General features: G+C 54.1%; 1 protein-coding gene across 1 annotated transcript in view; it reads left to right on the top strand.

Annotated features, from left to right (window-relative positions):
- Positions 1–977: 977 nt before the first annotated feature.
- Positions 978–27703, top strand: part of NECTIN1 (nectin cell adhesion molecule 1) — a gene marked incomplete at both ends in the record, with an annotated part of 71050 nt that continues 44324 nt past the window's right edge. Inside the window, one exon of the mRNA XM_079545809.1 lies at positions 978–1059. Coding sequence (XP_079401935.1) covers positions 978–1059 — 82 coding nt within the window. The remainder of the gene's footprint in view (positions 1060–27703) is intronic.

The following is a 27703-nucleotide window of genomic DNA, read 5'->3' as shown; positions in this document are numbered from 1 at the left end:
ATCCCACGCGATCGATGTGGAAGGTGTAAGAATGGCTACATAGGCGGCTTTCAGCTGCCACTGAAATTCATACAGCCCCAACTCCTGGGCGCTCGAAGACCTCGGGGCGAAAGGATCCCCTTCCCCAGGGCTTCGCAGAACAAAAGACAGCAGCCGGAGGGAGGGAAGGCGAGGAGAGGCGGGGGAGAAGCCGGCTGCCCTGCTGACAGCACGAGGCTCCAGCGGACAGACCGGGCGGCTCTCCGGCACTCCGCACAGAGCAGGCAAAGAGTTAACTCAGCGCCCTGCCTCCTCCGAGCACTGACATCACGGGGAGGGGGAGAACGCTGCCGCCCGCCGCCGCCGCCGCCGCCCCGCCCGGGAGGAGTGTGTGCGTGTGTGCGATCGGGCGGCGGTGCCCTGCAACCCGGGCAGCCCCCCCGCCCCCCGCCCGGCCATGGAGCTCCGCGATCGGCCCTTTTCCTTTTCCTCCGCCGCCTGAGCTCCGCCGCCCCTCTACCGGAGCTCCGCGCCCCGGGAAGCGGAGGGCGGGCGGCGGGCGGGGGCTGCCGAGCCCCGCCGCTGGAATCACGGCACCGCCGCGCTGCGCTCGGCGGCAGCAGCAGCAGCAGCAACCCGAGGAGAGCTCTCTTTATTTGTTTTGCCCCCTCCCCACCCCCCGCACTTTTCTTTTTTTTTTAAATTTTTTTTGGTTTGTTTGTTTTTCTTCCCTTTCCCTCCTTCTCCCTACCGGAGGAAGGCACCGAGCTGCCCAGCCGCCCAAAGGGGCCCCGTCGAGCCCCGGGGACCCCGCGGATGTGCGAAGCTCTCCTCCGGCCGCCCATCCTCCTGCCTCTGGGCGCACCGCCTCTTTATCCTCCTGCGCCTTTATTTTTATTTTTTAAGCAGACCTGAGCGGCATCACCAGGGGCAGGGAGGGTGGGGGGCTCAGCTACGCTGCCAGACCGTCCCTCGCCCATTTCTTCGAAGGAACTCTCATGGCTTCACAGCTGCAGACAAGTTGCCGTGCATCTTGGTGGACTATCGGAGTTTGCATCCTGGCGGCCGCGCTCTTTCCAGGTGAGCCTCTGCCGGCCGGCCCTCCCTTCCCCTCCCTCCCCGCATCACGTCGGGATTGCGGGGCTCGGGGGTGCCGGGGGGTTCGGGATGCGAGAAGCGCAGGGAAGGACGGAGTCGACTTTTTGGGGGTGCGCCTCTGGAGCAGGTGTGGAAGCATCTGCCTGAGGGTGGGAGAGAGCCGGGGCCGGTTTTAGCCCGGAAAGGAAACAACACGATCGTCTGTTTTGAAAGCAGCTGCAGGCAGTGGGCTCGGGAGTGCTGAGAGCTGAGGCGGTTTGTTTGCTCTTTGGATCGAGCAGCGTCTAGCGAGGCACAGCAGGCAGCCTTCCCGGGAAGGGACCCGGTGCTGGGGAGCGAGCACAGATGTTTCGAAAAGAGAGAAGGAGGTTTCAGCTGTCCCTGAAGAAATCCCCCCCCCCCCCCCGCCCCGTACTTAGCATACACACACTTCCCACGGGCTCTTTGCAGGGGGGTTGGACTGCTGCCGCGTTTCAAACCTTCCTTTCGTTGCTTTTGTACTTGGCGTGCCTCATTCTGCTTCCTCGGAATGGAGCAGATGGGCAAAGATGCGGATCTGCAGTTCCCCGGCTCGTTGGAGCCCTCCCGGCTGAGTTTCCCCATCGGGGCTCGGCGTTGCCCCGGGCTCTGGCACAGCTGTTGGCAGCGGACGGGTGACCCAGTTCATGAAGTGCCCTTGGGGAAGATGGGGGGGGGAGGGGGAGGAAGGTGATGATGGTGGGGGGGCCTCTTCTGTCGCTCCGGCGCCGAAAGGGTTAACGCCATTCGGGAGGGCTATCCGAGGCGTTCATACGGAAGGGTGACCAGCAATCTAGGTTTAAACAGCGCTGGTGAATGAGCTAGGAAAGGAAAACGAAAGCCTTGCTCGTCTTTTCGCGTCGGGGCTGGAGGGGGTTAGGAGCCGTGGCTGCGGCCACATGGGCAGCGGTGAGGGACCAGTGAGTGCCTGCGTTGAGGCACGGTCTGCAGCCGGACAGCAGGACATGCACGAGGATAGGGTGCGATTGGAGTCCGTTCCTCCGCAATTCGGGAACAGCTTGCTGGATGTGCAGCTGGAATGGCTGCGCTACGAGCTGTGGGTTGCAAAGGCTGGTGCTCCGGGGTCTCTTGGTGAAAGCAAAGCCGGAGATTGTATCGCCCAGCACGTGGGAAACGGGGGCTGCATTGAGCAACTGAAGTGGGGGGAAAACAGAGGTGAGATGGGGGCAGGAGGTGGCTGGCCAAGAAAGCAGGAAGAGTTTGTGAGAGGGATGAGGTTAACAGTGAATGGAATCCAGGTCTGGGTATGCTTCTGTATTCCTAGGACAAAGGGATCGGCTGAGCACTGCAAAAAGAGGCTGTGGAAGGGGCAGCCTGGGGCTCCCTGTGCTCCCAGGCACAGCTCTGCTCCTGGCAAGGAGGCTTCCAGCTTCCCATGCAGACCTCCTCATGGGCAGGAACCTCCGTGTAGCCCTCTGTAAGGCTCTGGGGGTGCAGCACTGCTGCTCCGGGTAACTTAGAAGGGTTTCATCCTCCTCCAGTCCCTATGAGAATACACAGGCAGTGATTGAGGGCATTTCACCTTGCTCTGTCCCAGGAGACTCCTTTATCCCACAAATTTGTCCATTCTGGTGGCTGTGCTGCCAGCAGTCAGCCTCCTCTCCTACTGTTCTGCAGAAGCCCCATAGTTTGTCTTGCAGTGTCCCTCTGGGATAAGGCAGCAGTGCATCCAGCAGCGCCTTGCCATGCAAAAGAGACAGGCAACACTGCAGGATCATCCTTCCTGACCCCACCAATGATCACTGAGTGCCCCACAGCCTGCGGTGGGTGACGCTTTTGGCTGAAAGGTGGATGCAGCACCTCTGCAGGAACGGCTGCTGCTCTGTTTCGTATTTATTCATTCATCTTTTTCATTCATTCGTGGGCTTATTTGTGCCATGGGTGCATCCAGAGCTGCGCAGAACCCCACAGGCTGATACAGGTGTGGGGCTGTGCTGAGGCAGGTTGTTCCTTGGAGGGCAGAGCTCAGAGAAGCTGAGGGTGTATTTAACAGAAGCTGAAGGTATACATATATATGTAATGCACCATGCGTGTGCTTTGTATGCAGGCACTTGCTTGAAGAGGGGGGGGAACTTAGGATTCTCTGTTATAAGTGAATTAGATTTTCTATTTTATTTATATATCCACCTAATCTGTGGATTTTCTATTTTATTTTTTTGGAAAATGCTGTTTGGTGCATAGCAGCTGATGGGAGGAAGGCAGGAGGCAATGCCTGCTTCTCTGAAAACCCTTCGTGGCCCATCTAATCAGTGCCGTTTCATTCTGTTCCTATCCACGTACACTGCCTCCACCTTCTGACAATGTTAGCTTTCCTTCTGATAAGGAAATAAAAGTTCCCTGCTGTAAAACCCATAACGAGGCCCTTACAGTGTCTTTAACACGATCGACTCAATCATCTGGAACGGATTGAGCGCAGGGCTCCATGCAAACCTGCTGCCAACTGATGGCTCTGAGCTGTGAACATGAATGGGGGCTGCTGGCAAGCCAGAAACCCCTCTCCCCAACTTCTTCCCTTTGCACGGGGACAAATTCCCGTCTGCTGTCCCCAGGCCACCTCTTGGGCCTCTCAACTTTGGTTGCAAAGCGCTTTGAGATCCTCAGCAGGGAGAGGTGCTCCCAGCTGTGATGTGGGGTTTTTCCATCGCTGTGCTTGAAAGCGGTGTTGGCTGAGCGGCGGTGACCCGCGGGCGCTGGGTCAGGCAGGGCTGCAGCTGCAGGGAGGGCTGCTTTGTGGGGAGCATCCCTGCGTGCCACTGCAGGATCTGGTTCAGCTTGTGCTTTGCAAAGCTGTTTTCACATCCCAGAGCAGCTTCCAGAAGGGAAAAAGTTGCCAAAGTTTTGCTCGGTCTTTGAGTTGTTGGTTGGTACTTTTTCTTTGCCCTACCCGAAGCTCAGAACCAGCGACGTCAGGCTATTTCAGGAAGCAAAAAGTGTCCTTTGCTGCTGTTTTCTCATTAAACCTCGCTCGCTGCTGCAGAACCGACCTGTCGGGTTCTAACCTGGCCTGAAGTATGAGCTCGTGGCTGTGTCAGCATGGGTGAGGTGACAGGAGCTCAGAGCTGCTGCTCCCTGCGGAGCTCCCAGCCCGGAGCACACAGCCCCGTTTGCAGAGGGACGTGGAAAAGCAGAGGGACGTTGGCAAGGAGCTGGTGGCTGATTAGCCTCCAATGGTGGCAGAGCCCAAGGCATCTCCGGGCTGCAGCTGAGTTTGCAGGGAGGCTCCTGCAGGATCCTTTGGGCACCGTGCACAGCTGGGCTGAATCACAAAGGGAACCAGAAGAGCCGGTTGGTGTGAGCTGCTTCCCCCTGTGCCCTCTGCTTGTGCTGCTAAGGCTGGGGACAGCCCGTTCCCACCAGCAGCACCGCAGTGGAGATGGGGACAGCATCAAGGAAAAAAGCCTTTGGGGAAGAGCAGACGCTGTAAGGACTGCAGGGATGAGCTGCTGAGTCCTCGCATGGGTGGCCACAGTCCTCGTGAGCTCTGAGCAAAGGTTTGAGTCTTGCAACATCATTGCTTAAGGTTGCGGTGGTTCTTGCTCAGGCTTTTTCCCAGGCTAGTGCAAAGTGCAGAAATCAGAGAGAGAGGGACAAAGGTACTCTGATCTGAGCAACCCCCAGCGATGTTGCATTCTCAAATCCATCAGATGAAATCAGGGCAGCTGCGATGCTGGGTGAGTTGGTGCTGCTGGAGCTGGGACACAGTTTGCACTTGAGACACCTCCAGTATTAATTACCAGAACTCAGCCATCCCAGCACAGAGAATTCCGGCTCACAAGCCCAGGTGAATGATATTTAACTAAAGCACAAACCCTCTCCCCAGCCCTCTCTTTGTTTGGCTGCTGTTTGGCTGTTTGCAGTGCAGATATCCTCTTGGCCTTTCGGTTTTCTCTGCTTCTCCCAGGGAAGGTTCAGCCCAGGTGAGGAATGTGCTGCACACAGACATACCCTCACAGCCTGCTTTGCTCAGGGCTCCGTAGCAGGACAGAAACTCCTGCCCAAGCTGCTCAAATGCAGAAGTGCTGCCTGTGGGAGGAGAGTTCTGACCCCTGTGCTTTCCACCGTGCTGGGTTAAAGTCTGCATTCCCACCTTTGGTGCTGTCATGCGCTTACAAAAGTGCAGTGTGAGTTTCAGGTTCAAAGGCCAGCACTGCCAGCACCGAATTGTGTTCTATGATGTCCTGTGCTGCCATCCCCGTGCGTCCCAGCCTCCACGAGCACTTGCACTGTCCTCATGCTGTCCATTTGCTGTTTGTCCCCATCCCCAGGGCTGATGCAGCACTTGCACAGCCCGGCACCATAAAGGCTGCGGCAGCTCTTTGCTCTGCAGCAATCCCAAGGCAGCAGCTCCTGGCATCCCCTGCTGTGTGTGCATCCCAGGCTGTTCCTGCAGATGAGACACATGGCCAACATCTCCAGCCCTTTTGGCATGCTGGGGAAGGCTGGGAGGAAAGGACCAACCCTATGAACCATCTCATCACCATCCTCCTGTTCTGGAAAGGAAAGTGCTTCAGTGGGACTTGCCTCCCAGAAAGACACGGTGTGCAGCAGTGAGGGTTCCCATTTACCTTTCTGGAGACAGCAGAGTGACTCTGTGTGCTCCTAGCCATGCAGGAACATTACAGGACCCACAAATCACATCCCTGCCTCGAAGCAGCGGCAGGTACCAGATGGGCCACCTGGCTGTGAGACAGAAGGTGCTCCCAAGCCTGGTTAGTCACGGCTCTGCCTCCATCTCCCTTCTCAGCATTCTCTCTACCTGGGAAAATCCCATTATCAGACAGATCCCGAGTGTGTATTTTTCCTTTCCCATGGAAGATCCATTCCTCCCCCCATGCTGCAGTGAGGCATCCGGAGGCAGGGCCAGGCGTGACAGCAGGGCCATGCAGCTCGCAGCTGGTGGCTGGCAGCCAGGGGATGCTCTGGGGACAGGCAAGCACAGCTCGGGGCACAAAGACGCATCTGTGTGAGGCTGGCACCCAACACCCCATGGCCACCTGAAAGCAAAACCAGCCTTGTTCCTGAGCCTGGCAGTGGAGGGGATGTGGCCACAGTATGTAGAAACTGAGCCAGGTGCCCCTCTGCACCTCTGTGCTGGGGGAGAAGGGTTTGCTGACCCCAAAGGACACATCCCCAGCAGAGAGCACCTGTGCTGAGGGCCTTCCTGCCCTGGAGGAAGCGTTGAGGATGAGTAATCAAAGCTAGTTTAGGGGCTGTATAAATGCACAGAGGAAAGAGATCTCTGCTGCTCCAAGGAGGTCGGAGCACACAGGATGCCCTCGCGTTGACGCTTCCTATGTCACCCTACCCAGTTAGCCAAGGCTGTGTCATTTGAGAAGCAGTGCTGTTTTAAGGGCTGGAACAGAAGGCAGCAGCCAGAGCTTGGCGTTGTGCAGAGGGAACAGCAGCAGGAGCTGCTCAGTGCCGGGGCTGCTCGTGTTCTTGCCTTTATCAGCAGCACCGAGCTGCAGAGCGGGGCATCTTCAGCAAGCAGGGGAGAGCTGAGACTGTGCCCATGTATGGTCATTAGGGATCAGGGATGTGTCATGCAGCAGCATCCCTGCCATCTCATAATTCATCTCAGCTGCTTGTTTCCATGGGACCCTGGACCCCTCTTGGCTGTGCTGGCTGGGTGCTGGCAAGCTGAGGATTGCACCCCATCCTTTGCCTTCATCCCTCTCTCCTCAACCCCGGGTCCTTCTGGGAGTTGGCCTACAAGAGAAGGATGGTGGTAGGAATGAATTCTCCAGGGCTGATATTTCCAGTTATCACACCATAGAAAGAATATTCTTTCTCTCTTCGCATGGCAGGAACAGACTTTCAAAAATGTATCCTGGTTTTTAAATACTCTTTTCGCCTGTGGTGTAAATACTAAAATGTGTTTTTTTTTTTTTCTCTCTCTCTCCCCTTTCTGCCGGAGTTTAAAAATATCGCTAGCCTGGGGAGGTGCATCTCTCAGTGAGATTTATAACGGCTGCACTCAAGTGATGTGGAAAATGAGCCTCCCTCTGCCCCATCCTTCCTGGCACCTTCCAAGAATTTATTTCCTTTATTTGCCTGAGCCTAAGAATACTTAGAGGCTGCATCTCCACCCAAGCACTCTAATTATTTAAGTTTTGTTTATGGCCAGCCTCTGGAGAGGCAAGTAGGTTCAATCCTTGCCCGGTCGGGTAGTTCAGCCCTGTGTTAGTGCTGTTTGATAATGATCAACAAATCACGGATCCATCACTGCTGTGTATCAGCCTGGATCTGTGAATTGGCCGAGCCTACAGGGCAGGCTGTGCACAGAGGCAGGGAGCAGCAGCAAGGTGTGGGATGGAGCTGTAGGATGGGGATTTCTGCCCTTGGGAGGCAGCAGGACAGGAGGAGGACCTGTGTTTAGCAGAGCATCTTGGGAACGCCAGCCTAGGAGATGAGCAGGAGCAGCAGGTTTGCCTCAAAATGCGTGCAGTGGGATGGCACTGAGATGTGCTGCGGACCTGCAGCGTGCAGCGAGTTTGTCAGGACTCAGCTTCTGCTCCAAGTGACGTAACCCAGCCGGGAAGAAGGGCTGCATGGGAAGGGTGAGGATGGAGAGAGGGAAGGAAAGAGGAAGGAGTTTCCCTCCAGCACTTCAAGGCGGCTCCTCAAGGTCAGCTCCAGGCACGCTCTGTGCAGATGCTGTCTGTGCAGATGCTGTCTCAGCTGTACCCTCTCTGTGGCTTAGGGGGTGGATGCCGATTTGCAGCTTGGCTACTATTGATCTAAGGCCTTTCACTGGGTCTATATTCGCTTCTGAAACACAAGGCTAAAAGCATCCTTTTTAGCTCTCTGTCTGTTTTGTGCTCTCAGTGTCCCGGTGCCTGCGGAGCACCTCGCGCACAGGGAAGCAGGAGGATGTGCAGCCTCAATGCTGACTTCCACTGGCGTGAATCAGCTTTTACTTCAAGGGAAAGCTTGGCCTGCAGGTGATGGCAAAGGCAAGCTGTGCTCTGAAGGGCTGGCAGCACTTCTTGGCTTTGCCACACGCTCCCTGGAATACCCTTGGCCAGCTCCCTTCACCTCCACGTGCCTTTCCTCTCTGCTCTGCTCACATTGCCATGCATCTGCAGGCACCTTGTACAACCTGTCCGCCGTGCGCTGCTTTGCACAAGCGCAGGGCAAGATGACCCTCTCCTTTATTTTGTAGCAGCCAAAATCAGGCAGCTCTTTGCCCAGGGTTTGTCGAAAATCACTCTGCACATACAGCTGCACAACTGTTGTGCACACACTGATGCACGACTGCTCTGCCTGTGCAAACACCAGGCCCAGTTTCTTACCTCGCTGAGTGCACGGCGTGTGGGTTGGAGTTGTGGCAGTGGGTGGACGTGGTCTGTTGGCTTCCCTGCCTGGTTTCTGTTCATTTGGCATTTGGGTCACTTCTGGTTTGCAGTCATGATCTGGAGAAGGGGGTAAAGGCAGGTGAGGGGTGTTTGCTAGGAATCCATGCTGCAAGAGGCAGGAAGGGTGCCTGCACGCCAGCAAATGCTTGGGTATGTGCAGTCAGCACCATGCGTGTGCTGTGCATTTCCTAGGTGGCTGTGAGCAAGTTTCCCAGCACCAGGATGCAGACAACTAGAAACCCTGTGCTATGAAAGTCACAGCACTGATCTATCCGCTGGGCAATGATGATTTTAGCCTCATGCAAGGATCTCTATGGCATTTCAAGGTTAGGGGTGCAAGCTCGGGTGTGAAAGCAAGGGAGCAGCTCTTCTGCAGTCCACCCTGCCCTAGCACAGTGCTGGGTGAGTTATTATAGCAGCCAGCCAAGATGGAGAGAGGGACGGTGGGTGTAAAGTTCAATAATTGTTAATTATTACCCACAGTTCCCACAAGACTTTCTGGCCAAAAATAAAAACCCATACAGAACAATGTACTTCTCTTTTTGCAAAGGTGTTTTCTGTGGGACATTTGTCACTGTCCTGGCCACGCTGAGTCCCTATCTCGCTGCATCCGTTCTGCCTCCAATGGGATTAATAAAGAGCTGCTGGAGAGCATCTTATCTTGAGCTGAATAATGTTTGTAATACAGGGAGGGGAGGCAGCTTTGATCCGGGGAGAAAAAAAAGAGAGGAAAAAAAAGAGAAGGGCCATTGGGGCGGGGGGGTGCGGGCGGGCAGGGCTGTGCGTGGGAAGCTGGCACAGCAGAGCTGCACCCAACCTGTTCTGCAGAGCTGTGGGTTAGGGCTTGCCGGGCTGGGGAAGAAAGGGCTGGAGCGGCTCCAGGGCTGCTGGGGGCTGTGTGCTTCCCTCTGACAGGGGGTTCTGGCTGTGGGAGGCTGTCCTGAAGCGGTGGAGGAGCCCAAAGAGTTGGGCTTGGGAGCTGCTGTCCGCCCCTCAGCTGGGGAAAGCATCACCTGGAGCATCACCGAGCCGTGGCCTCCCAAGGGGTCTGAACCCAAAAGGAGCAGAAAACAAAAAAAATACAATGATTTGGGATGCTGAGGGCATCCAGCAAACCGGGCTGCAGATCCACCCCCTGCTCCCCTGCTCCCAGCCACAGCCGCATCCCGGCTGGCAGCAGCGGTTCCCGCAGGGCAGAGCCACACCTGGGAGGCAGGAGGGGCCCAGCTCTTCTCACGGGTGTGGGCTGGGAGCCGGTTGGGCCGGGCTGGGCCCCCCCCTGAGGCCAGGATCTCTGTCAGCGTGAGCCAAGGCCATAGGAACAAGGAGCAGGGGGAGCGGGCTCAGCTCTGAGCATCCCCCAAGCAAAGCGTGGATCCTGTATCCCATCTCAGGTGGGGGACCTCTGGCAGGGTCTGGTTGTTTGTCTGCTCCAAAGCTCCACGTGGACAATTAATCCATGGGGAGATTAGCGCTGAGTTTGGTCTGCACTGCCCAGCCTGCTCAGGATGAATCCATCTGGAGGATGCCGTGCAACACCCCGAAACGTGGGGTGAGGTTTGGTGATGCTCCGTGGGTCTGCGAGCAGCTGAAGCTGGAGGAATCCAAGTTGTGAACAGTGGGTCTCAGCGGGTGCCACCCCACTGGGAGGGCACCACGTCTGTGCCCCCCATCCTGCAGGGCCACTCCAGGGTGACACCGTGCAGTCGTCTCGCCGTGGCCGAAGGATGACATCCCCGTCCCCTGGGTGCTCATTCCTCATGCCGTGCTGCTCCCCCTCCATGGGGCTTCGGCCACCCAGCACCATCTGTTCATTTTCGGCCCGTTGCCATGGCGACGGGGTGGCTTGAGACGGGGTTTCATGAGCTGCAGCTGGGGGAACGCTGGGAAAGAAAGCACACAAGCAAGGAGAAGCCTTCCTTTTCCTGGGCGGAAATGAAAGGGAGAGGGATGGGAATGGCCACGCAGCATTCCAGCCCCCTGCTGCACCCATCACAGACACGTGTGTCCCCGTCGTCCCCTTTTGGCTGTGTCCACATCCCACTGCTTCCCTCTGTTCTGCCCATTGGGCTCCTGGTGCGATCTCAGAGGTCACTGAAGCTGGAGCAGGGGGACGTGGGGTGGATTCCGCCGCGTCGGTGCTCACGCTCAGCCAGGATGGTGGGAGCAAGATTTGGAGCTTGCTGCACTTGGGCCCCTCCTCTCTCCATGCAAAACTTGTGGTTGCATGGGAACATTCTGCAGGTGGGCAAGTGCAGGCTGGCATGGGCTGGGATGGGCTCCCCACGGCCAGGGAGGCTCAGCCTGGCCCCTGCTTTGCCTCTGCACCAGCAGTGGGTTGGGCTGTGGGGAGGGTCAGGGTACACTGCTCCTGGTCTGCCTCGCTAAGACCAGCATAAAGAACGAGGCCAGAGAGAGGGGCTGGCTGCTGTTTGTGTATGGATGTGTGTCTGTGTATAATCCAGGTGGAAATGGCTTTTAAAAAGCAAACAGAAGAGGAAGCAACAAATTACTATCTGCTTGTAGACAGGAAGATCTGGGCTAACGTGTGACAGACGAAAATGCAGTCTGACAGATTGACAGACATGTTTTTGTGCTACTTTAGCATCCGTATAGAAACAGAAGATAATTCACGTTGCACAGGAGCTCATTAGGTCACCTACCTCACCAGTGAAGCGGATGGGCTTGCTCTGCCTTTCTTCCAAACCCAGCACTGGTGCATAGGAGCAGCAAGCAGGAGCTGCAAGCGTAAACTTGGAGCACTCAGTGCACGCAGGCTGCAAGTGGGTTCTCTGGCTTTTGCTGGACGTGTTGCACCCAGGGCGTGAGGAGATGTTTGAGGCCAGAGATGGCTTTTGTGCGAGCGGTGGGCAGCAGAAAATCAGCCCTGCAGTCCTGGTGAGCACAGAGCTGGCTTCAAATCACTTTTTCCCTCCTCTCAAAGCTGAATGTCACCTCCTCCTCTGTGACACGTGATTTACCAGCACTCATCCCAATTTCTATTTGCAGAGCCAGTGCCCTTTTCCTGCTGGCTCTGCCCTCCATGTGGTAGGGAATCAACACATTCTGGGCTTGAAGCTTCTCCCAGATTTATGAGCTTGCTCTTCACCTTGAGAGTAAGGCTGCCTTGCCCCGAGACAGATCTGAAACCCAAAACACCAATTGCTGACTCAAGCAAACACCATTGATCCTCCAGCAAGTCAAAGTTTCTCCTTTTCTCTTTTTTTAGAACACGAGTTGTTGAGGTTCTGTTGTTGGCCTTTCTGTGTTTCCCTTTTCCTGCGCAGACGAGAGGCCCAAAATATTCTGAGCAAGATCAATGTGACTTTAAAAGAACCCTTCGATAGCACTTCTGAGGGACGTTGCTTCCTTGCCAGAGACCAACAAAAAAACACCAAAAAAAAACCCCCCTCTCAGTTTCCTCTCCCCTTGAAAAGCAACGCTTTTTAATTGGCTTTTAATCTGAGGAAGACGAGAGCTGTTTGCATTGAATTGGTAATAGGGGATAATATCTTACCCTGAGCGATGGGTTATTTGATCCCGGTGCATCAGAAACCTGAGTGTATGGCTGTGAAATGGGGGGAGGGACGGGGCTGGCTGGGGGCCCAACCAGGAGCACAGCTGCTTTCTTATTCCCAATCATAATTAGAAATAAGATGGGGAACAATCACTGTTTGTCCTGTTGCTCCAGGGCATCGAATGACACCCAGGGAAGCCTGGGGGAAAGCCTTCAAAGTTGGCAGGGAGCACAAGAGGGGTGGTACCATTACCGAGCCATCGGCGGGACAAAGAGCAGCACTGCAGCCTGGCTGGGTCACTGCAGATGGACAGGGGTTGCAAGGAATGGGCAATTCTTGCTTGGGGCATTGGTCTGGGTTGCAAGGAATGGGCTGCCTTGGCCTGTGGCATTGGTTTGGCTTTGGTTCCCATTGATGCCCCGTGCTTCTGTCCCCACTGCCGCCACCCAGGGCTGAGCGAGGGCATCCACTTCTGCATCCCTAAAAATCGCTGTCAAGCCACTGCCGGTCCCACACTGGGCTTTGAGAAGGGGACGAAAGGAAAATAAATCAGACAGCCACCAAAGTGAGATCCAAAGAGGCAACCACTGACGTCAGCAGCCCACGGATGGGGCTGTCTGCAGCTCAGCCGCGCGCTCCTGGAGAGAGCTGCACCCACCCGAGTGCTGAGCCCAATGAAACGTGTGCTGAAATGCCTCCTGGCTTCATGCTGACTCAGGCACACATGGGAAACTTGCTGGTGTGGACACCACCACCCATCATCGCTGGATGTGTTTGTTTGGAGCAGTAAATAGCTTTGCACGTTGCTTGTGGTCTGAATGAAGCGGTTAATATTTAATCGGAGGCCTTCGGTCGGCTGGCAAAGCGTAAAAACCCACTTCTGTTGTTTTTAGGGCCCAAGAAGCTCAGGGCCAGTTTTTAATTAATGGGTTATTTTAGGATTGCAGCACGCTGCTCAGTGACAGGCTTTCTAAACACCTCTCTTCCCAGCAAACCACCTTAAAAACACCGGAGCATCTGAAGTGACTGACACCCAGCGGGAGAAATAGCACTGATACAAGAGGTGCTACCCGTATCCAGTCCTCCTTCTCAGGGTTTTATTGCAGGTCTGCTCACACGGTTGGGTTCTGCACCCAGGAGGGATATCCCTCCTGCAGCAGGGTCTGGTTTTGCTAGCAGGTTTTTCCCCCTCCGGATCTGTTGGTAATCGGGCATCCAGGCTCTTTGCTGCCCTTAGTGCAGAAAGCTTGCTGCAATCTCCCCATGGAGAAAAGCTGAGCTTTGATTCCCCCATCAGCAACTCCACCTACAGAAGTGTTTGCAGCAGGCACCTATGGTTGGGTTCCATGGCTGGCCCATCTGGATGGCTGCTTTGCTTTTCTCCACAGAGAGAGCACCTTCTGTGCTCATCCAGAGCCCTCAGCACCGCGTCAGCAGAGCTCACTCCCAGCCCTTCGCCCCTCTGCGTTGCGCAGCCAAGGTTTCTCCCATGTGCAACGTTTCCACGTTGACTTCAGGAATTTGGCAATCCGTGGGGATCTCCAGTTTATTTTGCAACACGAGGCCTTTGGATCGTTATCCCTTGAGAACAAGCAGCAGGATGGCCAAAGCTTCACCAGCTGGTGTTTTCGGTGTGTAGGAGGGCACGGCTTGTTTGCAATGAGGGACCAAGCAGCAGCACGTCAGCTCTGTTTCCTGCTGATCAGAACATCACGCCTGCTAAAAAGCAGTGACTGGATGAGGTCAGGGAGTCCAGCGGTCAACCTCCAGGGGCCAGCGCCTTGTCAGGTCTTGTTGCTGAGGGAGCAGGGCTCTGCGTGCTGAGCTGATGTTGGATGGTTGTGCAAAGGTGAGGAGTTTGCTTCCGCCCTGCTGATGTAGCACTGGTGCCAGGGAGCTGCGTGGGGAATGGCTGGCAGGATGATGGGCGATGGGCAGGTGGTGGTTGGAGGCATCCCTTGCCCCATAGTCTCAGTGACCTCTGATATAGGGCATAAAAAAAGTGCAGCAATCCATCTGAAACCAAGAGAAGACCAATGCTCTTGGCAGCAAGTTGGTGTTTTGTCCCCTTAACAGGACAAGGCATGGGAATTCTGCACAGTTTGGGGCAGGTTTTACGCTCTTTCCTCGAAATATTTCCATTGCTTCGATCCTGAGTCTCAGTTTCTACAGAGATACCAAAGGAGAAGCAGATGAGGTCCTTTCCATGCCCTGAAGGGCACATGGGACAGACTTCTTCCATCCTGCACCTTGCAGTACCACATGGGATGCTCGGTGCGGGATGCAGCCCATCTTGCACAGCACGTGGGGATGCAGGGGGGGTTTAACCCTGTGCCGGAGCATCCTTTGTTGGGGTCGGGCCATTGAGCCATGGGAGCAGAGCAATCAGGAGTAAACAGCACAAAACTGCACACGTCCGCGCTTTACGATGCTGATTTTCAGTTCCAACAGCTGTTTCCATTTGGAACGCGCAGTACTCCAGCTCGGTGGAAGTCAATTATAAATAAAACCGAGGGAGCAGGACCGGTGTAGGAGCCCAGCGACGCTCCGTCGGCCATAAAAGTTGCGTCCTTTCAAGCCCGGATTTTCACTTCCCTTTGCCACAGGCGGTGGGATCTGATCGGAGAGTTCATTAGCATAGAAATGCTGTTGGTTGCTCCGCATTCCTGGTCCCGGCGCTTTGTTCCTGCTCACGGCGTGAGCCGCGATCAAACCTCCTCCCCTGCACCGCCTCATCCCCTGCATGGCTGTGGGGTGCGGGGGGAGGGGGAGAGGATGGGGAGGAGAAGGGGGATGGGGATGGAAAGGGGGATGGGGATGGAGATGATGAGAACGGAGATGGGGGGCGGGGATGAGAAGAGGGCTGGGATGGGGGGGTGGGGATGATGAAGATGATGATGAGGATGGGGGTAGGGATGGGGATGCAGATGATGAGAGTGGGGGCAGGGGTGGGGATGAGAAGGGGGCTGGGAGGGGGACGGGGATGATGAAGATGATGAGTATGGGGGTGGGGATGGGGATCAGAGGGGGATGGGGTGGGGATGATGAAGATGATGACGATGGGGGCAGGGATGGGGATCGAAGGGGGCTAGGGATGATGAAGGTGATGATGAGGATGCAGAGGGGGCAAGAGGGGGATGGGGATGATGAAGATGGTGAGGATAGGGGTAAGAGTGGGGATGCAGAGGGGGATGGGGTGGGGGTGAGGAGTGGAATGGGGTGATGAAGATAAGGTTGAGGATGTAGAAGGGCACGATGAAGATGATGAGGGTGGGAGTAAGGATGGGGATCCGGAGGGGGGTGAGAATGAGGCTGAGGGCTGAGACGAGGGGTGGGGACGATGAAGATGATGAGGATGGGGGTAGGGGTGGGAACGTGGAGGGGGATGGGGTGGGGATGAGAAGGGGGATGGGGTGATGAAGATAAGGTTGAGGACGTAGAAGGGGACGGAGGTTGGGATGGGGATGATGAAGGTGGTGAGGGTGGGGGTAGGAGTGGGGATGAAGATGATGAAGGTGGGGCTGGGAATTGGGATGAAGGCGATGAGGGTGGGGGTAGGGATGAGGGTGAGGCTGCGGGGATTGCTGTGACACCGCTGACCCAGCCGGGGGGGGAGGGGGGGAGGGAGGGGTGGGTTTGGTCCCGGTGCCCCCGCGGATTAACCGACAGACATCTGCAGGGAGAGGGGAAGGGGGCAGGGAAGAGCTGCCGCTGTCTTTTGTTGTTGCTTTCCTGCGGTATGTGGCCGGAATATAGGTCGCTTGTTGCACAATGGATCGTGGCCATCTTTAGGGGATTCGCCTCTGTTTTGCTGAAGCAACGAGGGGAGGAAAACTTCGGCTTAGAGCTGCATCGGGTGGATGTGGTGGTCCACTGGTGCACGTTTGGTTATTGATAGGACTTCTGCAATCAAACTGCTCTTCTTTCTGCTCCAACCTCATGTTAGGGGCGAGAAACCTCACATCTTTCTGCCTCTATTTTTGCCAGCAAGACCCTGCTAACTGAAAATACAGGGTCACACAGGGGATGCTGGATGTGCTATGAGCAGACCTGATGGGGCACAGTAGGATCTTTGTGTTTCTCCCCTTCTTGCTGTTGCTAAATGCATGCACCTCTGCAGACCTGGATGGATGGGAAGCAGCTCAGGTCCTCACAGCATCAGAATGGAGAGAGCAGATTCCTCCCCTGCAACAAACACAGCTGGGTTAGCACTCACCTCCCTGCAGCCACATCCATGGGTTGATGTCATTTTCTGGAGATGTTCAGGAGCTTTATGGGGTGCAAGATGGGCTTCCAGCTGCTGCTACCCTCACATTCCTTCATACCCACTCCTGGTAACGTGTGATTTAACAAGAGGATGGAGTCCCAAGGTCCCCTGGGATGCCAAAACGTGCTGATGAATCCCTTGGCTTCAGCCCCTGGCATTATCAATGAGAAAGCCATTTATCCTCCGTGCGCAGCACCGTCAGAACTCTTGGTTCATTTCTTTCATCACCTTGAGTGCATCGAGGCCTGGGACTCTATTTAAAAATCTATTTGAGCACTGGTTCAAAGGTTTCACAGCATCTCGGTGAGGTTTTGTAGGCTGTGCCCATTAACTTCCCTGCAGCCCTCAACATCTTTTGCTGTTACTACTTGATAGAAAACCAAAACGAAGGCAGCGGATTGAGATCAGTTTTCAAACAAGCTCTGTGTGCACTGCAAGGGTCCTTGGGGCTGATCCTTCCTCAGCAGGCAGCAGCAAACAAAGGCATTCGGGCTCTTTGATGAGGAAGGGCTCTCATGATGCTTTTAGATGCTGGACATCTTCACATCGGTGTTGATGCTGTGCAGATGTTTTACTGCAGGGTCAGGAGGAAAGAGAAGGGAGAAAGCACTTCTACTACACTGAGCAGCTGCACAGAGAGCCCTGGGCTGTGCTTGGTGCAACACAGCCCCACTGACTGCATGCTCCAGCCTTGGCTGCCAGAACCAGCATGGGTTTACTGCTTGGAGCAAGGCTGTGCTGCAACACAGGTGGAAGTCAGCAAGCAGATGAGCTCTGTTTGCATCAGGTTCTCCTGGCCCCGCTGTTGTTGATGTTAGCCAGCACCTCTCATTGCAGATACCTGGTTGCAGAAGGCAGAGGACACTTTTATTTTAAATGTGATAGACAGGGTGCAGCAGGTGTTGCTGACCACATCATCCCACATCACACTCTGCTTCCCAGCAGGGTCTGGAGGAGCATTTTGATTCATTCGAAGCAGCCAATGCGTTCTGAGCAGGTAGCACCATTGAACCCAGGCTGGGAAGCACAAGAGCAAGGCAGGACCATGAGGACCTGCTGCTGTTGGTGGGGTTAGGGTGCCGTGCTCCAGCACAAGGCAGCTGTCACACAGCCAAGCTCACATGATGGAGCCCCAGCACTGCTCCACGGCTCCGGGAAGGTTTCTCATCTCTGGGCTGGGCTTCTCTTTTGGCTGCTTTGTTTACAGGGGAATAAATGACACAATCTTCTGACTTGGGAGGGAGGAAAGGGGCTGATCGCATCTTCACTGCTGCTGCAATCAGCATGGCCAATTCCCAGGACAGGGAGCAGCATGGTGGGGTAACAGATGATTAGCATGATCTAGGGGGAGCAGCACTGAGCACACCATAAACCCCATCACATCCCAGTTTTTCAGCCCTCTCCTTCCTCCCTTTCTCTCAATGCTTCCCGGAGCCCATTGCTATGGGCTGGCACACACCAGCTGCAACTTCCTCCCTTCCTGTTCTCTGTGCAGCATGCTGACTTGCTCAGTATCCCTTACTCCTTGTGGCACCCCTTCGTCTGCAGCTCCCTGCTCTGCCTCTCCCTGTATTTCACACCTCGTGTCCTTATTTGCTTAGTTTTGGTAGGCCAGCTCTATGGGACGAGGAGTGAGCGTGGGAGAAAAAAGCCCAGGTATGAAATACTCTGAGTGGGGAAAATTGCCACGTTTGCTAATGCTGCAAAGGAGGCAGCCTTTTCTCAAGCCCTGGGGTGGATATGTAGGCAATAAAGAAGGAAAAAAACCACTAGAAGCGAGAGCCGCCAAGCTGACAGCCCCAGCAAGCTGAAACCTGCCTGGCAAGGAGGTTTATTCTGGAGCAGGAAGGGGCAGGTTCCCAGCCCAACCAGCTCAACGTAGGTCCTTTCTCATGGTATGGGAGCCCCAGGTTTCCAAGGAGAGCCATATCTGGAAAGGAGCTCAGCCCCCAAACCTGCACCATCATCACTTTGGGCTGCTCCACTGAGAGCTGCTGCTCTGCTCACTTGGCAGCGCATGCCCAGCTCACCAGTTCCTCTCTGCAACTCACGGCTCCCAGAGCTCACCTGGCTCCCAGCTGGAGCTGCAGCATGGCTGATCTGCAGTGACAGCATAAGAGCAAGTTCCTTCCAGCACTGTGCCAGGCCTCCTTGTGCTCTGCTGCAGAAAACCCACTAGAAAAGGAAGCAGAGAGGAAGCCTTGTTAATGGGCCCTGCTGCATTTTTCCCCTGTGCAACCCTGAGCATCACCCCCACCAAGCTTTGCTCCTTGGCTCCTGCACCAGTCACCATGCTTCACCCTTGAAGCTGCAGGAGGGAAAAGCAATGGTTCCTCTCCACTAAATCACCTCTTGAGCTTAGGGGGCTGGGAGCCAGCCAGCACAGCCCTGTGCCTATGATGTGCATGGCCTGGTAGGTCCCATGCCATAAGGACTCACCCCATGGCCCTGCTTGCTTCCCTGCTGCCATTTGACTGAAGCTGCATTTTTGGGGCGAGTCAGAGCAGGCAGCTGGTGCTGGTCAGACCGGCTCTGGGCACGCTGGGAGAGATGAAGACGTTGGCTGTGGCTGGGACTGGAGACGTGCTGCAGCTTGCTGCTGCTCCCTCACAGGGCTTTGAGCTTGGGAGATGTCTTCCTGCAGTGAAACGGTGCCAGAGGGAAGCAGAGATGGAAAAAGGGGAATGGCAGAAACAGGTGGTTCTGGCTTACGAGAGTGAACCTGCTGCAGCATGAGTGCAGGGCTGGAGGTGTGGGGTGACCAAGCACCCCCAGCAATGGCAGAGCTGGGCATTTCATGGTAGCCATTAAGAGCAGCAGAGGAAGAGGAGGACATGAGGCTCCTTGCACCTGTGTCTGAGGATTCTCTCCATCACATCAATCACAGCATTCCTATAAGGTGATGAGAAAGAATAGGATTGTTTCCCTTTCTCCACTCCCCTCTCCTCCATCCAGCTCCTTCTCCATCTTCAAGCCCTTTTCCCAACCCTTTCCCCTCCCATGCCTCCCCTCTCATCCCTTTGTCTTTCCCTGTTCCTCCCCCCCATTTCCTACATGTCTGCAGGATGCCTTTGCCCAGACACAACAGAAGCTGAAGGGCAAGACTGGAACTCCTCTAGATGCAATCTCCATTTTGCTCAAGGATCATTAATTACCTTGATGATTAAATACAATTAAAGATCCGTAAGACCTTTCTGATATCAGAGCCATTAGCAAGGGCAGCTTTTAGGAACCTTCACCAGCAGTAAAACAAAAGGAGGAGACAGACCAGTAAATCAGGGAATCCCAATTAAAATCCGTGCTTAGCTCATTAACCTAATTATGCATTGTGTTGTGCTTGCCTGAGCTCCGCTGGGGGAAGCGGTGGGGGCAGCTGCCCATGTGTTAGCCCAGCTAGGATGCTTGTGCTGGATTGGAGAAAAAAAACATGGCTTTTAAGGGGGGGATTTGTAGCTGTGCAAGCCAGAAATATTTGTACTGAGCCCTGAAATGCAGTGGTGCAGCACGCACTTCCCCTAACGTCCTTGCCACAGCACTGGGACCAAAGGACACCAGATGGCACCAGGATGTCCCCATCACTTGGCTATGGGGGATCCAACGGCTGCAGCCACAAGCATCTGCCCTGGGGTCTGATGCGAGCTCCCATCTGGGGTTATTGGAGCAGGAGGGGCAGGAGCAGAGCCCAGAGACCCTGTCCATCCCCAGAGCAAGGGAAGGGAGCAGAAACCTGCTGAATCCAGGTGACTCACAGACCTGCACCTTTTCCACACCAAAGTCTGAGGGTTGGATCCCGCAGTGCACAGCTGCATCCAGCATGCCCAGCAGCCTACGTGTCGGTGCTCCAAGGGCCAGGAGGAGGAAGCAGGTTCCAGCATGTCCTGCCCAGAACCAGCCCAAGCTGTTCCAGCAAGTCAGAGCTCGATGGGCTCGGGGTGCGGCTCCTTGCATGGAGGAGAAGGAGAATGGGAGCCCCTGGATCCCGTGGGAGAGAGCAGGGAAGGAGGCACGAAGCCCAGGGCGGCGTGGGGACAGATAGAGGTGTGAGCAACCTGCTGGGGGTACAGTAGGACCTGGGTTGTAGGGGGCCAGGCGCTGTGCTGAACTCTAAGCACAGCACATGGCCCAGCAGTGCCCCTTTTTGGGGATAACACAACCCAGGGGGTCTTGGAAATCTGGAACTTGGAGGAGGTGGGGTCTGCCCTCTGCAATGCTAAGGATGGAAAAGCAACAGCTTCAGCTCCTGCTGAAGTCACAGGTCTTGCTTAGGGTGCATTTGCCCTGCTTTGGGGACACAGGCATTGCCCCAACCCAACCCCACTGCCATAAAGCTGTGGTCAGCCCTCACAGAGGAATTTAATCTAGCCCAAGATCAGCAGGCAGCCTTCTGCAGGCATCCCAGCCCCGCTTGCTTTACACATTGACCATTCTTCAGCTGGTGCTCTGCTGCCAGGTAATTAAAATGGCTTCGCCCTGCAGCCCAACAGCTGCCTGCAGATAGCTTGCCTTCCTGCCCAAGGGACCCTTACCTCATCGTCTGGTCCGGAGCGCTCGTTAGCTGCAAGGCAAGTCTGAAGGATGCAAGGATTTCATGGAACAGAGCGAAGGCAGAATCTCAAACCAGCCTGCCTTTTTCTGGTTTCCTAGAATGAGGACAATGGAAGGAAAAGGAATATGAGATAAGAGAGGAAACAAAAAAAAAACCAAAAAAAAAACAACACAGATCCTAGCTAAAAGGATGTGGAAGAGCAGAGCATTTGCAGTGGGAGAGGTTGGAGTATTTCTCAGTTATGCCGAGTGCACTGGGAGCATTCCCAGAGCAAACAGTGCAATTAGTTTGGATTTACACTGTGCCAGTGAGATGTCAGCCCCCCAGGCCCCATGCAGGCTGGCCCATGAGCTGTTCCTTCCCTATGGGATGCAGGAAAAGCCACACTCACTGCTCTGAGATCACTGTAAACTTCCTCTCGGGCTCCTATTGCTGCCCCAGTCCTTCCCTTGGCACTGGGAGCAGCCGCAGGGATGGGATCAGGCTGGCCTTTCAGGTTGCCTTCAGCCCTGCAAAGAAGCAGCAGCTATTCTCCAGTTCAGGGGTGTCATTTCCTTCTGATGAGCTGTTTCCTGAGGAAGGTGTCACACCCCTAAATGAAGCCCTTTTCTTTCCCTTTGGGGCGCAGCATTCCCATCCTCTTGAGCTGTTTCCATCACCTGTGGGCTGGATACTCACTGTGCTGTTGATCTGCTGGAGGTTCAGCCTCAAGGATCTGTTCCTCCTGTCTCGAACTGAAAGAGCAAAGCTCCAGGGCTGCTGCCCCACCAGAACCAGGAAAATACTCCGTTCTGAGGCATAAGTAAAGGTTTTATCTGTGGGGTACCCAGGCAGGGCACAAGGCTGTGCCTTGAAGCTCTGTTCCCCTTGTTTGGATCAGCCAGTCTGCTGAGCACGAGTCCTCCAGTGAAGCGGCCATTTCTCAGTGCCCAGCCTTACTTCTAATTAGCAAGTTGATCTGTTTCTGCCCAACACCATGCTGTGCCAGGAGGACATGTCCTGTGCTGCTCTCTGCATCCCCATCCCCACAACTGGGATCTCTCTTCCAAACTTTGCCTCCTTTCCCTTTTAGCACAGACAGGAATCTGCTGCCCGTGGGGCTCCCACCCTTATCTGAAGGGTGACCCTCTGAACTCTCTGACACACGCTAATAGGAGTTAATGACACTTATCTGGAAACTTATCTTTCTCTCCCTGCCTGCCCCACTGAAGCATTCCTGTATCTCACAGCCAGAACCATTCACGGCATCCAGATGACACGAGCACTCCTTCCCTGATGGGAGAAATGCAGTTCAGTCAAACTAAGCAGCCCTCTTTGATCCCCTTCCCCTAGCTTCTTTTTTTCCTTTCCTTTTTTTAAAAGATTTCATTTGCATTCATTCAGTACTCATCTGGTTATTTCTGGAAGCCTCTCCACTACTATTCTGGTCACTTTACACGGAACTGAGGATGGGACTTTTTGTCCTCTCTCTCTGTGCACTATTTATATCCTTCCATCTGTCTCCTTAGGTACTCGAGCATCCAGCTGTGTTATATCTATCACCTTGGCAATAGCAACAAGTGAGGATGTTTCTTCGCAGCTGTTAGCTCCCACAGCGGCTGCTCTAGAGCAGGGGTGGCAAACAAGGGACACCCCAACTGCTGTGCAGTTTTCAGCCCTGCTGCCATACCAGCAGGTTGTGAAAGCACCAAGGGCAGCCCCAGCTGGTTTCACCCCATCCCTTTGCAGAGATGTTCTCATTTCCTGTGGGTTCATTCTGTACTGCTTTCTCCTTCCCTTACTTCTCATTTACATGGTGGTCACACAGTGGTCCACAGCCATTGAGGAACCTGTGTTGGTACATCCATGGCCACATCCCACCTGCAAGTCATAGAATCATATCTTAGAATGGCCTGGGTTGGAAAGGACCACAATGGTCATCTAGTTTTGACCCCCTGCTGTGTGAAGGTCACCAACCAGCAGCCCAGGCTGCCCAGAGCCACATCCAGCCTGGCCTTGAATGCCTGCAGGGATGGGGCATCCACAGCCTCCTTGGGCAACCTGTGCCAGTTCTGTTTCTTCCTTTGTTTTGGCTGTACACCTTGGGTCACCAGGATCACACAAAGAGTTCCTGGCAGCAAGGTGCCTAGGATGTTTATCTACCCAAACAGCTCTCTGCGGGAACTGTGCCCATATTGTCGTGTCTGCTAAGAAATCTTATAGTCTGCTTTGTGTTATTGCTCTTCCCCCCACTCCATCTGAAAAGAACATGCGTTCTCTCCAACAGCCTGAAGGGTAACTGTTAGCAAGTGGGAAGACACAAACAGCAGACGGAGGAGGAGGTGGGCATGGTGGGCAGGTGGAGGGTGGGAGCAGATCCGTCTGTCAGCTCCAAGAAGAGGATGGGGAGCACAGAGATGCACTGCACAGCCCCAAATAGCTCCCGACCAAGGGATGGGATGCTGACAGCAGGCCCAAGTAGGGAGATGCACCAGCAAGAAGGAACAGCTTGCTCTTTGGGCTCAAGAGCTCTTGGAGAGGTTGGCCATGGAGATGACTGCATGTTTCTGCTTGGAAACAAACTGACATTTAGAGAATTTGCACAGAAACAAAATTTCAAGAGACAGCATTGGCCTGGCTTTATCCAAAGAGTCCCATTGCCTTACAGCCAAAGCATTTGGTTTTGGTTGCAGCTCCGCTCGGGGTTGTGCTGTGCTCCCTTTGGAAGAAGTGAGAATACAGAGGAAGTCGTTCTAAAATAAATCTGAGACTTCAAATGTAAATAATAAAAAGAGAACTTGATTTAAAGCGGGCAAAATGAACACCACAAAAAAAAAAAAAAAAAAAAAAAAAAAGGAAACATTCTGTTCCAAGGTTAGCACAAACCATTTCAACCTTATCTGCGGGCCTTTCTGTTTTGTAAATTGAGTTTTGTCAAAATCAGCACGTTCCAGTGGATAGTTTTGGCTTGGACCAAATGGCACTTTCAATCAGAACAACATGCTGCGTCGGGAAGTTTTCCACTAGGTTTGGTTCCCCCTCCCATCATACTTGCCATTTTTGTGGCAACTTTGTCAGCCCCCCCCGTTTCAGCTTGGACCTGATGTCCCAGGGGAGCAGCCAACCCCTGGAGCAGCCCAGGATGAATCGATGGGGTTCTCTACGCGAGGATGGAAATTTGGAGCCTGCTGCTCCCATCTGAGCACAGCTTGTTGCGTGCAGGAAGGAAGCAGGGAGCCCGGCATTGATGCAGTTACAACAGCAGTCAATGTAGTAGCTATGAAAGTCAATCAAATGAGCCAATTAGGGCCAACTGAGCTATTTAACCTTCCGTCTCTGGGCATGGTTTCTCCACTCCGAGGCTGGAAATGGGATGTTGACTCCTGCCTTGCCCCATCTTGTTGCCTGTTAATAGATCTTTATAGGGAAGCGATTGGTTTTTGTTTCTGGCTTGTCTGTATCATAAACCTAGACATTGGGAACAGTGGGATTTAGAGGCAGTACGTGACTGAAGTGTGCCATCAAGATTCAAGTAGCTTGTAGCTGCCCACAGCTCCTGTCACAGTTGCTGATATCCCTTAGAGCCTTCCTGCTCTAACACCCCCAGCCTGGGGGAAAAAAAATAGTGATACTGAACCTCCTCTATTTGCATGCTGAGCCCCCAGCCCAGCCTGCACAGCAGCGACCCAGCGTAGGACTTGCTGACACATCCATGGGACTGCGGGTGATGCTGAGATGCCTGGAGGATGCACATGCAGGGATAATGTGCCATAAGGATCCCCCATTAGTCACTCAGAGCACTTCAACCCACCTCCTCAAGGGCATTCAGATCAAATTCCCCTGGATGCTCCATCCCAGGTCCACCCTGGGGCTGCCTGCAAGCACAAAGCCACCTTGTCTATGGAAGGGACAATAAAGCATGAGAAAGTCCCTAGTTTTTCTTCCCAGAAGTTTTCTGGCCTCTCCCCTTGCACTACAATCACTAAGAACATAAAATTCAGAAGTCAGAGTTCCCAGTTACCATTGCTTTCCCCAGAATAGGTGAGCTTTGTCCTGGAGGGGTGGGACCAAATGGAGATGTGATGCAGCCCCTGTGCTGTAAGCCCCTCCCTGCAGGATCCTCTTTGGCCCAAGTCCCTTTGAACTGCTGTTTCTCCTGCCCTGAGCATGGATATAACTGTGTTGGTTTCCCTTAACCCCACCAGCAAACAGGCTGCTGCCCCACACCTCCCAGAGAGACAAGGATTTTGACCCCCCGTGGGGGGCCTGACCCTCACTCCTGCTGATGCTGTGATTGAGGTCAGCATAGGCTGCCCTATGGGTGGTCCTGTTGCTTGTTTGCAGCCCTGAGGCTCACAGAGCCCATCTCCCCACAGCCACTGCTGGCTCTGAGCCCAAGGGTCCCCATCCTCAAGCTGTGTTTTGATAACTTCAGCATAGCTGCTAATGCGGATCATGCTTAGCTTCTCTTCCAGGCTCCATCAGCAGGCTTGCTTCTTCATCACCCCATGCCTCAGTTTCCCCAGCCATAAAGATAAGGGCAACCTTTTCTATTTAGGGCTGCGAGGCATCACTACAATGCCTGCATGCTGCTTCCTTAGGTGAGAATCATCACCCCAATACGCAGAGCCCCACATCTCACCCAAGCCATGCCGGTGAGATTGCCTGGGTGGCCTTGGGCACATTTCTTTGTCATTCAGCACCTCTGATTTCCCCATCCCTGAAAGCAGAGGTAATAATACTTACCTGCCTCTGGGATGTGTGAGGATTAATTAGTTACCTTCTGAAAAGCCCTTTGAAGACTCAGCGCTTTCCATAAACACGCAGACCGACTCCTGCAGGCGGGCGCAGGTAGGACTGAGGCAGGGTGCCCATGTGCTGCAGAGATCACCAAGCTGGAAGAGGACAGGAATATGTGAAGTGAATTTCCTGCACAGAGCTTGATAACAAAGCTGAGCAGCAGGCTGAAAGTCAGGCTGGAGCACTGAGTGTTATGGATGTTGTTCTTTCCAGACTTGAGATTTCTGAGTCTTTTCCACTCTCATGGAGAAAAAAAACCTCTAAAGGAAGAGGAAACCCATCTTGAGAGAGCAGAGGCAGCATCAGGGTGACCATCCCTGCTGTTTGGTGGGTGCCATGCCACGTTGGTGGCCAAGATTACTCCTGGTTGCCAGCTCTGAGCCATCAGAACTTCTGTTTTCCTTCTGGTCACAAAACAATGTTAATTGTTTCTATCTTTGGACAAATTATAGCAGCACAGAGCATGGCATTCCCACTTGAAACAGTAGAAAATGTTTCTCTTAACTTAAGGAGCTCATGAAATCGCCAGCAATGCACGACAGACCCCAAGGACAAGACAAGAAGAAAGCAAAGACCGCAGCCAGAAAGCTGTGACTGGTTAGCAAGTCTTTAAACTATAGAAAAATGAGAATCTTCATCTTCTCCACAAAAATCCCAGGCTTGGTCACCACCGATGTGGTTTGGCACAAGGCTGTCACCACATCTTGGGAATTAGAGCAAAGAGTTTGCCTCTATTGGTAATTCCCTGGGAGTCCAATGGTAGAAGGGCCTTGAATTGAGTCAGGACAGAGGGAATGAGGGCGGTGAGGCCAGCAGGGGCAGCAGTTCCTCATCACACCTGAGTCAGCAGAGTTTCGGCTTTGCCGCGTCCCCATCGGGATGAAGGTTGAGTCACTGCAGCCGAGCCCTGAATGCTCCCGTTTCCTATTCCTGCTCTGTGCTGGCAGCCTGGGGAGGGAAGGATTGGATGCTTTCTTCCTGTGCCATCGAGTTTTATTTTTGTTTTTACTGAATCTCTTCAGACTCGAGTTCCTTCGTTTCGGAAATGAGGCTCGTTATGGGTTGCTATCTTGATCCCCTCTTCACAGCTCTTCATTAAGTCTCTCCTCAGCACCTGGGGAGCTCCAATAGGGAGAATATTTAGCCCTGGACTAGGGCTTTTTGAGCGACATCCAAAGGAATGCAGAAATCCAAGGGAGAATCAAAGCAGTAAAATTATCCACATACACAGGGCATGGTGAGGATGGGTCGATGGTTGGATTAGATGACATTGGTGGTCCAACCTTAATGAACCCACCCATGTGGGGCTCAGCCCATCAGCAAAAGGTCTCAGGACATTCCCAGCTGAATTACCTTCCTCTTAGCAAAAGGTCTCAGGACATTCCCAGCTGAATTACCTTCCTCTTACTCTGTGCCTCTTCCCCATCCCTCCACATTTTATTTTCCTGTACTGCTTTTTCCTGCCCTCCCTCCCCACCCAAGCTCTGAATTAACACTGGCTATGAATCCAGCCCCATCTCAAGCCATCAAACATGCCTGGGTACTTTCCCTCTTGCTTACAGAGATACAGAACACAGGAGAACTTCTGTTTTTGTTTTTTTTTTTTCCCCTCCCTTATGAGCAAAGTTCCCAGCAAAGAGATGACTCTGTGTGACACAGGGCTTTGAGGTATTGCTCTTTGACCACCTACCTGCTTTTCCCAGTGCAGAACTGTGGTCCTGGGTGCATTCAAGATGAACTAGTGGCTAGGAAATGCACAGGCACTGGGTTGTGATGGTGTTGGGATGATACAAGAAATATGGAAATAATGGGTAGGGCTGAAACCTGGAGAAGACAAATTGAGGAAATAAGCCCTGCAGAGCAGCTTGAGGGGCTCCTTGGTGATGGAGACCAGCTGGCTTACAGGAAGAAAACACGACCTGCTGTGATAAGTCACATAAAGCCACAAGGAAAAGGAGATGGAGTCCCAAAGCCACACACTGGAAGGGCACACAGTGGGAAAAGAGCTGAGGAAAGAGCTGGAGCGAGGTCCAGCCCAAAGGCCTGGAGGGACAGTGAGCAGCCAAGTGCTGGGGCACAGCAGGCAGAGGCAGCCTGGTGCTCAGGTGTGGGAACCAGC

This window comes from Tetrao urogallus, assembly GCF_951394365.1.
Source record: "Tetrao urogallus genome assembly, chromosome: 22".
NCBI lineage: Eukaryota > Metazoa > Chordata > Aves > Galliformes > Phasianidae > Tetrao > Tetrao urogallus.
The sequence above is the reverse complement of the archived record's forward strand: the minus strand, read 5'-3'. Positions and strand labels throughout refer to the sequence as shown.